The sequence below is a fragment of the Carassius auratus genome, chromosome 3 (assembly GCF_003368295.1).
Source record: "Carassius auratus strain Wakin chromosome 3, ASM336829v1, whole genome shotgun sequence".
NCBI classification, from domain to species: Eukaryota; Metazoa; Chordata; class Actinopteri; order Cypriniformes; family Cyprinidae; genus Carassius; species Carassius auratus.
The window spans coordinates 9,292,112-9,310,104 of record NC_039245.1 but is presented as its reverse complement, the minus strand read 5'-3'; the positions used below and the strand labels follow the sequence as shown (position 1 = coordinate 9,310,104).

Genomic DNA, 17,993 nt, shown 5'->3' with positions numbered 1-17,993 from the left:
ATATATATATATATATATATATATATATACATACATACATACATACTTGTTTCTATGTCTTTTGTTTTTTTGGTACAATTAAATTCTTTTTGATTCTTTCGTTGACAGTGCCTTGGGCTTTTTTATGATACTAGCCGCCACTTTTTCATCTTTTTCTACATCTTTGAAAACTGGTATAAAATTGTGCACCTTGAGGCAGACTGTCTGCTGTGAGCCCACGAGTTTGTTTTGTAAAATGAAACAATAAATTGTTTTTATGGATTTCAATGTGAATGTGTGGTGTATTTTGGTAGAAAAACAGTCTTTATTACATTTTCCACAATAGTAAAGGATCAAAACTAAGAAAAGAGCATATAGAAATTGTACAGTGAATGATTAAAAACTACTATTTACTAAAAAGAAGTATATAAGTAGCTTGGCTTCCTCTGGGCATCGTGAGATGTAACAGTATTAAAGAAGTTCACAAGTATGCTAGACACTTGAAAAAAAATAGCCTTTGTTCTAACTTTTGATTGTACATAATGCACTCAAACTTAAAAATAAAGCTAAATAGAAATATGTGTAAACACATTACAATTGCATTGATGTAATGTGTCTGTTTTGTAGCGTTTCAACACCTTTCAGATAAATATTTTACTTCAAAAAAAGTTTGGCATTCAAATAATTATTGCAATAAGATTCTCCACTTAATGTTTACAAATGCAACAATACACAACATTTATTGAAGGATTCTTTGAAATACAGTTAAAACATTCATAGAAAGGAGATCAATGATTATTGATGTGCAACTTTTGTCCCACAAGTAAACAGTACTGACATTGAATACGAATTCATAAGTGCTCAGGGTTTAAACCCCACAATGATCTTCACAACACAGCACAACAAAAGCAAATCTGCATGGTCAGTTAAAACAACTTGAACATACTAAGAATGTAAACCAATAATATGGCAATGGCTCAAAAGTTTGACAGGTGAGAAGCACAGATGAGATTCATGAATACAAATCCAATGCAAAAAAGTACTTTGATTGGAACAGAATGCTGATTGGGGATGGAGAGATCAGTCGTTAGTCTCCAGCACCCCCTCTCTGATCCTCCAGCTCCATGGTAGTTTGCAGCTGGGGCCGAGCGTGAAGCAGGGGCTGTGTCCGTACTGATGATAGTGGCTGGAGTCAGGGGCCGGGACACAACGCAAAAACAGGCTGTTCTCTAGGACCTCTTTGTCATGGGACACCAGGCAACCATCTTCTGTTTGCAGACTGAACACGTTCTCTGAGATCTACGAGAGAGAGAAGATATTATCCTCTATAGCAAGCACCAAGAGTAATGCAAATAAAACAATGTGATCTGCATAAACACACTATCTATACACACACACACACACACACAGTTTACCTGATCGCTGATTCCTCTAGCAACGTGGCCTACTTTCACCCCGGGCGTCTCCCGAATATGAATGCATTTCCCGTCAAAGTCCCTGATATAAACATCCACCCCTGAAGAAACAAAAGAACAGATGTCAGCATGGCACATATAACCCTAATAAATCATCTAAAAATATCTCATACCAGAGGCATGTGGTTATGGAAGTTCTTGTAGCTTAACTGTGTTATGTGCCAACATCAAAAACACTGGTTTCTAAAACATATACATGTCCCTAGACTTGCTGGTGTTAACAATATTAATATAAAATATTGTTCTTGATAAAATATAACAATAGTTTTTTTCCTTATTACTGGCTATAAACAAGTAATTACTTGGAAAACAAACTTTACCACACAATATTTTCTTTGTTTAAAATATTTGTAAAAACTGGACTACATTTTAAAAGTTTGGGGTCAGCAAGAAGTGTTTTTGGATGGGATGCATTTGTAACAGTAAACATTTGTAATGTTGTCATATTTATAATACTATTTCAATTTAAATAGCATAAAGTTTTTTTTGTTTGTTTTTTTTCCCCCTGGGATATCAAGTATTGGAAAATTTCACTGATGCTGTTATGGACTGCCAACAGTTCGGTATCTTGCCAAGCCACTGCTTATGTAATGATTCTTTGCATTCCTCAAAAGTAATCAGTTGTTGTTCACACACCGTCAAAGCAGCGAGGCGGAGGTCGATGCGTGGGGGCGAGCCAGTCCCTGCTGAAGCTCTGACCATCTTGTTGGCTACTGTAAGAAAACACGCCTGAGCTAAGGTCATCGCCAAGACCGTCTGACCAACGTCCTGAATCCTGGAGGAGAGAAAAAAACCCTTTGAATTTCAAATAAGTTGTAATTGGTTAAACTGAGATGCTTTACTAGCAAACAACGGGTGATGGTTGTCAAGAATTTAACCACCACGTTATCTATGGCCTTATAATGCGTTTACTAGACATGTATCAGGTTATGGGGGATTACAGGCTGCCTCATATTCAGCATACTGAACCTGATGCTTGGGTTTGTTTACCTTCTTGTCAAAGTTTTCTCTAGTGGAAGGGCAGTCGCTATAGATGCAAGAGAGCAGTTGCTCCTGTCGCTCAGCAGAATGAGCCAGGGAAAGACTGCTCAGGCAGAAATCTGCAGAGAGAGTGAAAGTGAAGAGTGTTACGAGCTACAGTTCGGAAGATTGGATATTGACCAGCAGCTGCTAAGTTTGGGATATCGAAAACAAAAACGTAAATGAAGACACCTAAATGCAACTCATATACATAAAATATAAATGCTAGATCGCGATGGATACAATTTAATGTGCATAAACTACTATATGAACACATTTAACAAATACAATCCTACATTATCTCAGGTCTCAAACAATTCACATCTAAATCTTTGTTTATTCTACATTATCGTTCAGAAGTTTGAGGTTGGTATGATTTGTTCTCATTATTAGTTACTCATTTATTTGATCAAAAATACAATAACATTTTTAATTTTAATCTAGTTTAAAATATCATTTATTCCTGTGATGCGAAGCTGAATTTTCAGCATCATTACTCCAGTCTTCAGTGTCACATGATCTTTCAGAAATCATTCCGATTCATTTATCATTATTATCCATGTTAAAAATAGTTGTACTGCTTAATATTTTAGTGGAAAGTGATACTATTTTTGCATGATCTTTTCAGGATGTTATTTTGTAACATTATAATTGTCTTTACTGTTACTTTTGATCAATGAAACGGTTCTTTGCTGAATAAAAGTGTTAATTTTTTTTTTTATCTTACCTACCCAAACTTCTGTACAATAGTGCGTTTAATAAAAGAAGTGGCTTCAAATTCCATTTCTATTCTTTTGTACCAATTTTCCCAGAAATGACAATGAAAGCAATCTGCAAACTGTTTTTACGATGTTCTACAATAATTAAAAATTCACAACTGGGATGGAAATACAGCTACTATGACATGATCAGCTGGTGGCTGACCTTTCTCCAGTCTCCTCAGCTCTTGTTCCAGCTCCCTCTCCGGCTCCGGCTCAGTCTTATTGATGATCCGTGACTCAGGTGAAGTGTTTTGAATGTGGAGAAGTGACTTCGGAGGACAGAGGTCATCGTTTCTTGTCTCTTCTGTCTGTTTCAACTGTTTTACCTTTTCTGGCTTCTCATTGCATTCCCCATCACCCTCTTCCCTCTGGGGCTCCAAGCTCATCCACTGCAGCTCGGAGTTATCAGAGGACATGGTGTGGTGGGATGTGGTGGGTGTGGCTGAATAGGCGGGGTCTGGATTCTCTGGCTTCCCCAGTGGCTTCTGATATGGTCCTCCTCTCGCGCGGCTGCGAAGTCCCCCCACTGCAAATATTTTTATTATTTTATTTATTTTTTCCATTGCATAAAATGTAATATACATGCATTTGTATATGTTTCATGATTATTCATTCTTACCTGCTTTAAGTGCTTTGGCAGTTTTAACCAAAAGTGCTTTGGCAGAAGCTCGTTTGATTGGATCTTTCTGCAGTCCTGCTTTTATGACATCTGCTGTATAGGAGCTGCAGTCGCATGGAATTTCCCTCAGTGGCGGAGGCTCTTCTGCTATCTGTCACCATACAAACCCAAACAATCCGTCTTTAGTGTTTGGTGAATGCACACAAAATACAATGTGACTTTAAAAGTGGGAAGGACTTATTTAAACCGTTTCCAATCGTAGCTTACCTTGAGGACGAGTGGGCGGGAATAGTAGCGGGTCCACGGATGACAGCCGTTGAGCATGTGCAGAAGCATACAGCAGCTGCTCCAGATGTCTGCTTTTGAAGAGCGTGGCTCATTGAGCACCACCTCAGGTGCCATATGAGTTTCTGTGCCTTTCAGATCTAAACGCACACAAAATGAGTTTGGCATGTGTCTATGTTCACTTGAAATATGTGTTTGAGGCTCTAATGAAATGTACTTACTCTTACAATAACTAAGCCCCTGTTTGTCCAATCTCTCCGAATATCCAAAGTCACACAGGAATGCATCTTTCCCATCTTCTGACAGCAAGATGTTATCCGCTACAAACATGAAAACACAAAGTGAGCTTTTAAAGTGTAATTATTGTACAAAACACTTGCAACAACTTATATTCCTGCCATTACAGTCAGCAGGAAACTGAAATACGATTAAATCCCCAACGTAAAGTACACTATCGTTCAAACATTTGGCATCAACAAGATTTTTTTTTAAAGAAAGGACTGCTTTTATTCAGCAATGACACATTAAATTGATCAAAAGTGGCTACAAAATATTTATATTTGAAAAAAGAAAAATGCTGTTCTTTTGAACCTTCTACTCCAAGCATCCTGAAAACGTATCATGGTTTACACCAAAATATTAAGCGTTACGACGGTTTTCAATATTGATAATAATAATATGCAGCAATAATTCCCTTGAGCAGCAAATCAGCATATCAGAATGATTTCTGAAGCGTCATGTGACACTGAAGACTGGAGTAATGACTGTTGAAAATTCAGCTTTGCATCACAGGAATAAATTACACTTTAAAATAGATCAAAATAGAAAACAGTTACTTTAAACTGTAATATTTCCCTATATTACCGTTTTACTGTAATCAAATAAATGCGTAATTGTTGTGCATAAGAAACTATGCGAGCCATTGCAAAAACTAAAAAAATCTATTTTCATAATGCATGCCCAATAAGACTACCGTAGATGTGTTTGTAAGTGGGCACCATTTCTTCCCATAAGTCTCTGCACTAGAAGTGGTGATTGGCCAGTTCCAGGAAACGTTAAAACTGGAGTGTGTGAGACTTTCAGTTTCTACACTGCAAACCACAACTTGTCAATTGAAGAAAAAAAAAAAAAATTAAATTACTGATGATCAGATTATTTGGACAGCAGATGGCGCTGTAGATGTCAACGTAGAGCGGTTTGTTTTACTGCTTGCTTTAATTGAACTGCCCTCTATCAACCTGAATGGCTTATAAAGACATGAAGCTGCTCTTTAAATCTCTTGTGTGCATCTGCATAATATATGGTCAGTTCTTCAATCTGTGTCTGGTTTCTTTCTCTTGATCTCTCCGTCTCTTCTCCCTCACCCCCTCCTCTGAACCACATGAGTCATGCTGTGGGAAATTCCCAGCCCGGCTTGCTCACATTGTACTCTGATCTCCTCCCTCTCACCCCAGGTGCTGTTCATCTCATCCTATTCCCCGGAAAAACAACTAAAGCCAGCCACAAGCACCGCATTTGAATCAACTTCCTCGGCAGCAAATCTGTAGTTCTTCAATTTGCTTAAGGTTACATGTAACAAATTTGTAAAAAAAAACAACAAAAAAAAAACATGTCATTTGCGTACAGTGTTTTCTGTAGTAAATCAGAGAAGGCAATTATATTGCACATATATTACACTTTTACAGCTCAGGAAACATGGAATCCACCAGTTATGGTACACGTCAGTGTTATTTTTTTAATTAATTTAACACTATTATTATTTTAATTTTTTTTCATATTATGAATGAGCTCATTCCATTTTTATATTTTCAGTTTTCATTTTAATTTTAGTTTTAATTCGACTAGTTTTATTATGTGCTTTTGTCAATGTTTTTTTTTTTATGTATTTTTACATTTTAGTTTTAGTAATTTTATAATTTAATAAAAAGGCTCAACTTTGATATCTTAGCACATCACTGACACATGATCTGAGATTACAAGGGTCATATTATTTCACCAAAAAAAAGTCTCAATTTCTTCCACATTTAATCTCAACTGCTGTTTAGAAGAAACAACTGAGATATTAATCTCACTTGTGATTTTTCCATTTTCCACATAAATTAAACTTCAATATCATGTCATCCTTCCACACAAATGAAATAGAGACAATCTAGATGAGTGAAGAGAGAACAGAACAAATGCTCAAGCTTTTTGACTTTTGATGTTTAAGACTCAACATAGCTTCCACCCTTCTCATCCAATTAAATGCTTCAGTGTTCTTTTAAGCTATCCAGCCCACACTCTGGACATACCTTTGATGTCCAGGTGAAGGACGCGCTTCCTATGCAGGTGATTTAATGCCCCAAGTACTTGCTGAAGGTAGTGCAGGGACAGATCCTCTGGCAGGCGGCCTCGTTCCGCCACCAGCTGTCCTAGAGAACCTGAAGAGAGTGCAAAGGTAACACTTCATTTTACATACAGCACACAGAGAAAATTACATGAATGTGGCAGTGGGCGAATGCATAAAGTGCAGCATAATCTGAAATCACGAGTTTAAAGTTTAAAGCATTCAATTCACACAGAGAACATGTGATGACGCTGGATATAAATGCACACTTCACAAGATCTCACAGCTGGATTCCACTAAGTTTTCAATGTTATTAAATGTTCATTAGTCATTCAAAGATTTGTTTAAATGATATAAATGCGTATTTGCTTAATGCTGACGGCAAACGATAAAGTATTATAATGTTTGCCTTTCTATTACTAATAATATAAAAGCAATCGTTATAATACTTTTTTATACAGTAATTCCTATGTTTAAACGTTCTATCTGATTATTAGACAGACTTCTATCTGTATTAGACAGAACGGTTAACAACGACAGTAAACAAGAGGGAATATGAGCACTGTGTGCAAATATCGGCCGATATATCGGTCTTGGCGATATATCGGTCGACCACTATAACTCTACGAAGGCGCTTCTGAACACTTACTGGATTTAAGGTCCATGAAAAGGATGATGGAAGGACCTTCACGCACCACACCAAAGAGTTCCACCACCTGAGGAGACTGCAGGGCACTCCACGAGCCCACCTCCTCACTGCTGAAACTCACCAACGGCACCTTAAAATAACACACACATGAGCACCACACATCAACAGACAGTATTCTGCATCTGAATACCAGCTCTGCCATCAGCCAGAACATTAAGTTGGACATAAAGGAGGGCAAATACCTTTTTGGCAGCACATGTGAAGCCGGTGCCTTTGTCTTTGATGCTGTAGACTTCTCCGAAAGAGCCCTGCTTGAGAAATCTACAGCGTTCATACTCCCGTCCCTCTCTGTACTCATAATTCACTGGTTGTAGCCCCTAAAAAAGGGATGCGAGATGTTGATGTCAAATGATGTTATGTTTGTTGACTGGCAAATATGGTGTTCAAGCCATGTTACAATACACAATATAATCACCCATATTACAAGCTACTGTGTTCATCACATCGCAGCATGCATTTCCCCTTTTTGTCACTTATTTTTATATTTCTTTAGACAGAAAAGGCGTAGAATTATAATGTATAACATTTAGTATCTAGTTATCTGTGTGTGCATGCAACTACACTACCATTCAAAAATTTGGGGGTTTGTGAGATTTGAATTAGTTATTTACCGTATTTTTGATAAATAAGTCGCGCCTGACTATAAGTAACAGGACCAGCCAAACTATGAAAAAAAGTGCGACTTATAGTGCGGAAAATACGGTAATTATTTATTTACAACAAGCAAAATACAGTAAACTTGTTGTTACTTGCACTAATGTCTGTTCATCCAGAAACACTGAGCAATCCATTTGCACACTGAAATATTTTCTATGCACTTTACTGTCCGTTGCACTAGTGTAAATTATGTTCATAGTTCTGCCTATAGTGTACATGCATTTTTACATAATCCATCTGTATAGTATGTTCATAGTACACCTATCTGTATATCATGCTGATAGTATTTAAATCTGTAAATAATGTTCATAATACTTATCAGTATAGTTATTGTACATATTGTAGACCTTGTATATTCTGTACTTACTGCTTATTGCACTTCTGCATTTCGTTGCCTTGTACCTTACATGTGCAGTGACAATAAAGTTAAATCTAATCTAATTTCTAAAGGAAGTCTCTTATGCTTACCACGGCTGTATTTATTTAATCCAAAAAATACAGAAATAAAAACAGTAATATCATTAAATATGATTACACTATTAAATAACTTTTTTCTATTTAAATATATTTGAAAATGCAATTTATTCCTGTGATGTAAAACTATTGTTTCAGCAGTCAGTCTTCAATGTCACATGATCCTTCAGATTCTATTATGCTGATTTTGAAAATCAATTTTGGAAACAAGCGACCAACAACTATTAAAATTTTTGTCAGGATTCTTTGATGAATGAAAAGTTCAGAAGAACAGCATTTATTTAAAATATAAATTTTCTATAACATTATAAAAATTCTTTACAGTCAATTTTGATCAACTCAAGGCCTCCTCACTGAACAAAAGTATTAATTTCTTTAAAAAAAAATTTTTTGAACAGTAGTATATAGCTAAATTCTTTTTAGTGTGTTTGTAAAATAAGTACAAGTTCATTTCTTGAAAAAGTAAAACAACTTTATTAATGTTACTTGGAAAAGTGCAGTAAATATTTATCCATATTTCATAATGTACCTTGTAATATTGTGATGGCTAAATAAACGATTTTAGTTTATTTTAGTGTTTCATTTGAATATTTATTAACATAAATGAACATGAATTACATTAGATGTATGGTATCTATCATGTTTATCATTATAGCCCATCATTTCAATACTGATGCATCTTTATAACTTAATTGTTAAAAGGTTCTACAGAACAACTGAAAATGTCATAATTCAGAGCACATGACGAGCACAGTAAGAGTGTGAAGATGTTTTTACTGTTTGCTTATTTCTATTTGCAAGGAAACTCCCTAAGCAGAAGTAGGCTGGTGAGGTAAACACGAAACCCCACTGAAAGCAAGAAAACAGGAAATCGACAACCGCAAGTCAACTCGGGCTATGTGTGTTTCTCACTCTCTCTCTCTCTTCCTCTCTGTATTAGTAAGCCTGCGTTGTTTTTATCTGCATTGTCTTTCTAGAGGATTCAGTTTGTGTGTGCCTCTATGACTTTTAGGTTGTGTACTTGTATGTAAATTTGTATCTTTGCGTGCAAGACAACACATCTATGCGTCATGCTCTTTCGGTATGAGTTCATACATGGGTCAATTTCAACATGCGTCAAACGTCATGTGTTTTAAATGCCATTTCAAATCACCTCTTTGAACAGGATGCCTTCGTTCTTGTCGCTCTCCTCTCTGTCGTCCTCATCCCTCTCCCTCTCCCTCTCCTCTCTCAGCACATCTTTGACAAAGCCGTACGCAAAGCAGCGGCCTTCAGTCGTAACAAAGTTCCTCAGGGCTGTATAAACCAGAGGGCATTCAGTCTCACTTCTCAGGGGAGAACTGAGCTCCTCACTCTCTTGGCCGAAGCTCTGGCAGGACGAGAGGCTCTGTAAGGAGGTCCGCTGGGGCTCCCACTGATAAGAGTCCGATGGGCCCTCTGTTTCCTGCACAGACACCCTCTCCGTGCTGAGGCCACTGCTGTATGCAGCACCATTTATACTGCTGCTGATGCACACAGGATCTAGAACCTGAAACAACACCACACAACAAAGTGGACTGGACTATTAGAGAGAAAGACATTGAAAAGCACTGTATAAAATCAATGCAGATTACAGGAAAAATTTACTGGACCTGGCTTTTTTTTATGATTTTCTTTATTTTAAACGTATCTTTTTAAGTGTGAAAACTTCCAACCTAGGTAACATTTTCAGACATCAGCAAAACTACGCTGATGTGATACAGAGAAAACTTAAGGTGGTATCTCATGCATCCCACCTGCATAACAAATGCATAAATCTAGTTTTATTCACTACTGAACAGTATTAACAGAAATTATGCCGTTTTAGTAAAAATGCACTAATTGAGTTCACTTTGTAGTGCTTATTAGTTTAAAGCGGTTATCTTAGCAACATGGTAATGTCAGATTCTGCTGGATTCAACTGCTTAGTTCAATAACAGAGTTAAGGCCTGTTCACACTGAGAACAATAGCTACATTAAATGAATCAGCATCCACGCCACTTTGGCTGACAAATCTATTTATCAGATCCCAAAATCAAACGACAAAAGATTTGAATATGAAGCCGTTCTAAGACAATGACAGCAATTGATTGGGTCTAACCTGAATGAGAGATGACGAATGGAACTCGCCGCTGTCCTGTTCTGGCACTCCGGTGACTTCCACAGACTTCGCACCCCGTTTTCGCCGATGTTTCTTGTGCCGCTTCTTCCTGGGCCGACTGCGAGAAATTGCGCCAAGAAGCGACTGGGAGGAGATGCTAAAATGCGACCCATTTTGTGATGGAAAAAATAGGTCAGGACTCATGAGAACAGAAGTAAGTTGCAGTGATCTATTAAAAGAGAACATAATGAGTCATGCGTTTGTGTGACAGTCATATGCGACTTTACCTGCCATTGGGGCAGAACTCCTGTGAATCCTGGGACTCACCTGCGGGAAAAGAGAAACATTTAGCCCAAATCCATATTTGAATAGAAGCACTGAGAAATCATCTGTCTGAGTCGGTACTTACACTCTGCCTGGGCAATAATGGATTGTTTCTCTGTCCTGTGTGTCCACTCATAATTGGCAGTTCCATTGCACATGACCTCCCTCAAGTAGTTCTGGAAGAAACTCAGGTGATCTATTTTGTCGGGCTCTACTCCCTTGCTCTCTGTGCGAGATGCCGGGCTCGAACCGGGGCAGTTTAGAGCTTTAATATTTCTTAGGGTCATGTGGGAGAACGGGACGGTGGAGTTCAAAGGTCGCTGCATCTTGAAATTCTACAAAACAAAGAAAAAGGTCAATACGTCAGTTCAGTCTCATATTGCTCATACCACAGAAGTATCACTAAACCTCACAGTGCTTAAATATGATCCGTCATTGTAGATAAAGATCCCACACACCTGGCCTTTATTAACCGGTGCTTTTAATGCTAACTGGCAGGGGAGGGTATTTTCTTTCAAATACAAATTCATGAAATCTTCCCTCTAACAGTGATTGGTCACAAAGCCTGAACTTTGTACCTGCTGAGGACAAGAGAGGACACTGCTCTCAGTGTTTTCAGTCAACACAGAGACTCTATTCTTCACTCGTACACTTCCTGCTCCTCAAGGTTGATCTAACGGTGCGGGAGGAGCCGTGAGGGGCGAAACATGAGCCTTCTGCTAATCGAAATGAAGGGCGGGCCCTGTGCGGATCACACCACCGCAGCTGTGTTTTGGCACTGTTTGACAGGATGTTGTCGTACAACCCACATTAAACTAAGCTAACCAGACTATAAGGACTCATTTTGGTACTGGAAATGTCCTAATTTAGAGCAGTATGTGAAAGTATTATCTCTGATGAATTACAGAAGTAAGCTTGTTATCATAAACCTGACTACTTCTCACGACTTCATTGTGAGTATACGTGGGAGGGTAAACGTATCAAGAAGATCTTTTTTCCTTGTTTGACTGGTTTATGATATATTTTCGAATCAAATTCCTCAGGTGCGGTTGAATTGTTTCTTCTACTTCCGCGTTGTTTTGAAATGCAGTAATGCGTCTGATAATGGGACCTAGTATGTATGAGAAAGAGTAGTTGTGCCTTGCCTTAAGCATTAAACATTAAAAACCTTAAGGCTGGAATACACCATTTTGGCCTCGATTTACAGTCTGGAGAAGCTGACCCTAGTTGCTGCAGTCAGGGCCAGTCGGCAAATTTTGTTAATTGCCAGATATCATAGAAAAACACGTGGTTTTGATGATCACAGACTGCACAGTGGCCAAGATCACCTTTGCCACCACTAGCAGCCGCCCACAATCGCTCTAGCATTGAGCCGGCAGGCCCTAAAAACAACCATCACATTTTCTTCTGTCTAGCTTTTATAACTGCGCAATCATTTAGCTAGGTAATATTGCGTTTATAAAGTGAATCAAATATGCAAACTGAAAATTTTTATTAATTTTGTAGCGAAATAATTATTCCTAAAGGCTTTTCATGATCTGAATACTCTCAAAACCTGACCAAGCAAGTCTTTTTCTTCTGTTCAACTGGAAAAATCTGCACAGCCTGGAGAAAATCTGCAAGGTCTCACGCAGTTACAGCATGTTGCATCAGTGAGCCTTTATATGACCCCAGTTGATCTGTCCCACACTCTCCCTTTCCCTTCCTCTCTCTCTCTCTACACTAAGAGAAAACAGGCCTCCATCTAAAACCAACGTCATCCGTGTAGACGCTGCCAAAGGCTCATTGGCTCAAATTGGCGCAAATCCTCCATTTTAATAGCTAACGGAGAAGCTGTTACATCATCAAAATGACTTCAGAGAGCACTCACAGCACTGTGGGAAGATAAAAATCCATCTGACAGCAATCCATACATGAGCAATGGAAAAATGTTGCAAGAAAGTCGTGCAGCCGAGCAGCCCGTAGTTCCTCACACTGAGAGCAGTTTCACACAGCGCGATCACATGAGTCCTTTCCATTACACTAAAGCCATCTGCATTCAATGACGATTAGCAGAAACTCACCCATTTAAATCAGGCTCACCAGAAAAAGCAAGAGAGAGAGATGAAACATACCGCTTTTTAAATGCACAGAGTAAAGCGTGCGAGATCTCGTCTGATGTGAGCCAAACAGTCGTTTACTAACACTATCACAGCCGGTCCCTCCTCTCTCTCTTTTAGTCAGCTACACTTGTTTCTAACGTCTGATCCTGCTGGCGCCCTGCCATGTTGAGAGCGGCTGCGCTCTGATTGGATAGAGCTGATTTACGGGAAATCCATCTCCATTTCCCCTCTCTGCGCTGCCCTCCTCCTCCTCCTCCTTTCAGTAACTTCACCTGCCTGAAAACCTCACGTTCTTTAACTTATCTTTCTCTTGTACAATTAGATCCACTTCAAATCCTTAGTTTCCATTTATGTGTGTCTACGCTTTTAGCATTTATCATCTTAAAGGGATGGTTCACCAAATTATTATTCTCTCAACTTTTCCTCACCTTCATGTCATTCCAAACCTGTATGACTTTTTTTCTCTGTGGACAGTAACAAATATTTTGAGAAAGCAGTGTTCTTTAAAATATCTTTAATGTTCCAGAGAAAAGGTCAAATCATATGTTTTAGAACTACACGAGGGTGAGTAAATGTTTTTTTTTTTTGGGGGGGGGGGGGGGGGAGTGAACATTACTTTTTTTTTTTTGCAGGAATGCAGACATCGCTCAACCAAATATTAACCGCTTTTCCATGCAAGCACTAGCAGTGGCGCTTAAAATGTCCAGTATATATATGTTGAAGTGATGAAGTCTTCATCAAGCGGAGAAAGGTCAAATCTTGCTCATCTACTGTAGGCAAACCTCACAATTCGCTGACGTCAAGTCAGTCACTTGTCAGTGGATTTCCATTTCTAAGCCTACATCCAAAATGCTGTCGTAATATCCTACTCCGTGCGCAAAGCTAAGCTCAGTAACTGAAGCCCAAAGTGTACTTTGGTTTTTACATGTACACACTAGACTAGAGGATGCATATAGTACAAAGTATTAAGAAGTTATCTAGTTGACAGGAAAAGAATTGAGAAAAGCATTAGGGCCACAATTCTCACAAAATGTATGCAATAAAAAAAGCAGCTAAAAAAATACTTTTGTCCCTAAATTACTTCTATGTATGTGCACATAGCAGCTACACATGCTTGTTTCTTTTTCATGACTGGTTTGACTGAATAGTTTTCAAGTTCGAAATAACTTTGTCAGCTAAAAGGTATGTCAATACAACAAACAACCTCATTACATCACTCTTTTCTCTTTAAAGGAAATTGAGCTGAAACATTTTTATGATGTCAAACATTTTTAGAAAACACTCTACCATTCAAAATCTTTTTTTCTTTTAAGAAATTACTAATTTCATTCAGCAAGGATGCATTAAACTGATCAAAAGTGACAGTTAAGACATGCATGATGTTACAAACTATTTCTGTTAAGAATACTGTTATTTTGAACTTTCTATTCATCAAAGAATCCTGAAAAAAAAAAGTATTATGGTTTCAACTAAAATATTACGCAGAACAACTGTTCTTAACAACATTCATAATATTAGTAAATGTTTCTCGAGCACTAATCAGCATTTCTAGATTTCTAGCATTTCAGATTTCTAAAGGATGATGGGAAACAGACATATTTTTAACTGCATTGTTGATCAAATAAATGCAGCCTGGTGAGCATAAGAGACAACTGACCGACCCATACATTAAAATAGCAGTGAGTTATTAACATATATGTATATTATTCAAAGCCATAAAAAGTGAGCAAACACAGCTAGTAAAGCCAATTTCAAACAGCAAACTTTTTCTAGGCACGTTTGTCACAGTCAATTAATGTTCAAGCTACTACAGAACGGGAGTAAAGCCGCACCCTGCATCTGTCATTTCTAATTAACAGTTCAGGGAAATGCTGCGGTTTGACTTGTAACGCTCAGACAAAATCTCGTTATTGGCAGTTAACTTTTCATCAACGCATCAAAAACTCACAGCCTGTAATTATCAACTAGTTCCAAAAAAAAAGAAGAAAAAAGTAGAAATGCAGGTTCTGCAATTTTTTTTTATGTCGAAAGTTTTTTGCAGAAGTGAGAACACACAGCTACAGGCGGATGAGGAAGAAAGCACAAAACGACAGACAGTTGATTCAACGATCTATCTATGGTATACAGAAATGTGGATGTTTGGGCAGCTCAAAGAGGAACAGTGTGGTATTGAGGCCAGGGATAGGGCCGAGAAAGAAAACACACATGCTAAGAGGGATAATGACAGCCTTTTACCACTGAAGTGTGTGACAAAAAACATTGGTTTAACCAAAGGGAATGTCCACATCACAATGACTGTGTGTGTGTTTGCAAGACCAGACATTAGGTAATTAGAGTCTTTATCACTTCATAGACCAAAGGTACTAAGTGGAAAAACAGCGGTTTTGTTGGAAAAGGTGACACTTGGGTCAGTGTGTGTGTGTGTGTGTGTGCGTGTGTTTTGTATATGATGCTCATACACTTAGAAATGTTATATATCAATTACTAAACTGCTGCCTTTTCACTCGACACATTCAAAAAGAGCAAACAGGTTAAAACATTAAAACCAACTCAACACACTACAGATGGATAGGGTAAAATTCATAAATATCATCCTACTTTCCCAGTGAATTAAACCACATTACATTAAGACATGAAGTTTTGTATTACAAGTTTTATCAATTGTTACGTTTACATATGCAAAGTAATAAAAAAAAATCATATTAAAAGGGCAATAATTTGCACTAATTTCCATAACAGAAAAAGAAAATTGGATAAATCAAGGTTCAACGCTCCTGATTGATGTTGTTGGCATGTTAGATCCATCACTCCATAAATCAGAAAATACTTTCAACGGCCAGCAAATAAAGAAATCACCATGTTTTAAGAATGAAATTTCATATAAATCAGGTGAATTATATATGAAGAAACAGCTCGGAATAAAGATAGGGATAAAGTTTGGTGTATGTGCTACTGAAGTGGAGATTTCTGCCTTCTGCATGAGGAAAGAATTTTTTTTTTTTTTTTTTTTTTTTGAAAAATGCTTTTCAAGATATCTTTTCTATTGGAATTGAAATTTACAGATGCAAATATATGAAATGTAATCATTTAAAACCGTAAATGTGTGTGTGTGTGTGTGTTGGATCTTTGCTTTCTGAAAGTCTGACATAATGTGTGTTATTAAAACAAAACATCTTAAAAATTGACCAGTGCATGAAAAAAAAAATGTTTTGCCTGTAATATCATGCACTGAAAGAAAACAGATTGTAACACACACACACACAGATACTTTTTAAATTAAGCAGTGAGTCAACCACACCCCTACACATGAACAAGATGCTTTTAACCTGAGTAAGTCCTGCTCTAAAGCCTAAACTCGGGGACCAGAGCCCGCTGAATACCTGTCAGGGGCCCTTCTGCATATTTGCCGCCAGGAGACACACAAAACATAAAAGGATATTGCTATGAGACACTATTTCCATTGCATGACATAAAAAGCTTTCAAAGTTAGACATTAAACACGTAATAATAGACTTTGGCTCTTATGTGTACTGTACATGAAAGGGTTTTAGACTGTACGCGCACGCTCGCACTCTCAAGATAACTGTTAAAATTGCGCGACTGAATATATGATGTCTGTTTAATAAATGTCACACATAATAGGGAGAAATAAAAAAAAAACTTGTTTTGTCTTACACATTACACGTCATGTCCAAGCGATGTGTGCACGAAAAACCTTTTCACAACGACTTTATTTCTTAACAATCTTTTAAAAGTTTTTGCATGAGGTAAAGCGCTGAAACATTTCTAAGCGAAGAAAGGCAGAAGCGTTTAACTTCCTCCTCCGTGCCTCCGCCATTTCGGACAAAATCAAAAGATAGAAAATCCTTCTTTAATAGACTTCACGGGTGTGTCTATTAAAGACAGGCGTTCGTGACGGACACTATAAGGGTAATACAGTAAAGTCAAGGGGACTTACCGTAATTGTATTAAGTAAGACAGGAGAACGGTGTTGTGTCGGACGCTGTCGAGCTCTTCTGATCGCTCGCTTGAGAGACAGGAAGACGAAGGATGCGTGTCAATACCTTACAGACTATGGTCAAAACCTAGTAAGCTGCCTACATAGACAGCATGCTTGGGCATCACATGCGCGTCCACGCGGCTGTCTAGATAGACAGCTTACTAGATTTTCACACACACGAATGTGACATCACGAATGAAGATTCATTTTGAAAGTAACATTTGAAAGCAGGGCTGAGGTTGACGTTACATGGCCAGATTGACTGTTTGTTTCAAAACTGTTTTGTGAATTTTAATTAATTAAAAATAAGCTGAGAAAATGCAATAAAATGCATATTAAAATTTTACGGTACAATACATGTGGAGCAACCATAAATCATTTTTTGCCATGATAAATTAGTAACATAAGATCTCAATGTAGAAAACTTGTAACTTTGTATTCTACTTTTTAATTTAATTTCACCTTTCTGATTTTATTTCATTCACCTACATAAAGGTGTTTGAGGTATATTTAATGTGAAACAATGTAAACGCGACTACCCATATCATTATATTATTTCATATTATCTCACACCATTTGAAACTGTGCAGGGAGGCTAAAATCCTAAACTAAACTAAACTAAACTAAACGTTTTATTTATTTATTTAGAAAGTAAGAATTAAAAAAAAAAGTCTTAGTTTTAATTTCATTTTTAGGAAAATAAAAATTATAATTTCTCTTTTGTCATTCATCAGTTCAGTATATACCTAAGTTTTCAGACTCCAATGTTTTGGTCTATAGCACCATCTACTGGTACTTTGGTATGCACACGTTTGCACAAAAGCAAGAAATATCTCATGAGAGTGTGTGGAAAAAATTGAAAGTAATATAATTCTGAAACTGGGCCACAGCCAGCCAGCCTGAGAATCCGGAGGAATGTTTTCAACTCATGTCCAACTCCACGTAATAGTTTCCTCTGCTCCATCCATAGAATACAAGAAAATGGATTGGATTATGTAGAATTTGATCTATGATCTAATCTTTGACTTAATTATCAAATATATCTGTTGCTTTTATTTTGTCGTACATATGTTTTGGATTAAACTAAAACCACAAAAACTTTTTTTTACTTTTCAGCTGTGGGAAGAATCACTTTAAAAAATT

General features: G+C 37.4%; 1 protein-coding gene across 3 annotated transcripts; it reads right to left on the bottom strand.

Annotated features, from left to right (window-relative positions):
- Nucleotides 1-26: 26 nt before the first annotated feature.
- Nucleotides 27-16,932, bottom strand: LOC113047004 (mitogen-activated protein kinase kinase kinase 14-like). Of its 3 annotated transcripts, none has more exons than XM_026208229.1 (16): nucleotides 16,809-16,932; nucleotides 10,834-11,083; nucleotides 10,712-10,751; nucleotides 10,425-10,581; nucleotides 9,459-9,833; nucleotides 7,357-7,491; nucleotides 7,115-7,244; nucleotides 6,431-6,559; nucleotides 4,361-4,459; nucleotides 4,122-4,279; nucleotides 3,855-4,005; nucleotides 3,399-3,761; nucleotides 2,445-2,554; nucleotides 2,091-2,229; nucleotides 1,395-1,495; nucleotides 27-1,278 (listed from the first exon to the last, which is right to left on the bottom strand). In XM_026208229.1, exons 2-16 carry the CDS (start codon nucleotides 11,072-11,074, stop codon nucleotides 1,060-1,062), a joined length of 2,547 nt encoding a protein of 848 aa, XP_026064014.1. In that variant the 5' UTR covers nucleotides 11,075-11,083; nucleotides 16,809-16,932; the 3' UTR covers nucleotides 27-1,059. The 3 variants fall into 3 exon arrangements, with proteins under 3 accessions (XP_026064014.1, XP_026064021.1, XP_026064005.1); XM_026208236.1 differs by lacking the exon at nucleotides 16,809-16,932 and adding an exon at nucleotides 12,863-13,111; XM_026208220.1 differs by lacking the exon at nucleotides 16,809-16,932 and adding an exon at nucleotides 12,619-12,816.
- Between the last annotated feature and the right edge of the window lie 1,061 nt (nucleotides 16,933-17,993).

Excerpts from the sequence above, each read along its gene's own strand:
- LOC113047004 (XM_026208220.1), bottom strand. The coding sequence starts at position 12,663 with ATGTATGGATTGCTGTCAGATGGATTTTTATCTTCCCACAGTGCT. Across the intron at positions 10,582-10,711 it reads GAGTTCTGCCCCAATGGCAG|CATCTCCTCCCAGTCGCTTC; the intron begins GTAAAGTCGCAT and ends GTCGCATTTTAG. Across the intron at positions 4,280-4,360 it reads GGGGCTTAGTTATTGTAAGA|ATCTGAAAGGCACAGAAACT; the intron begins GTAAGTACATTT and ends GTGTGCGTTTAG.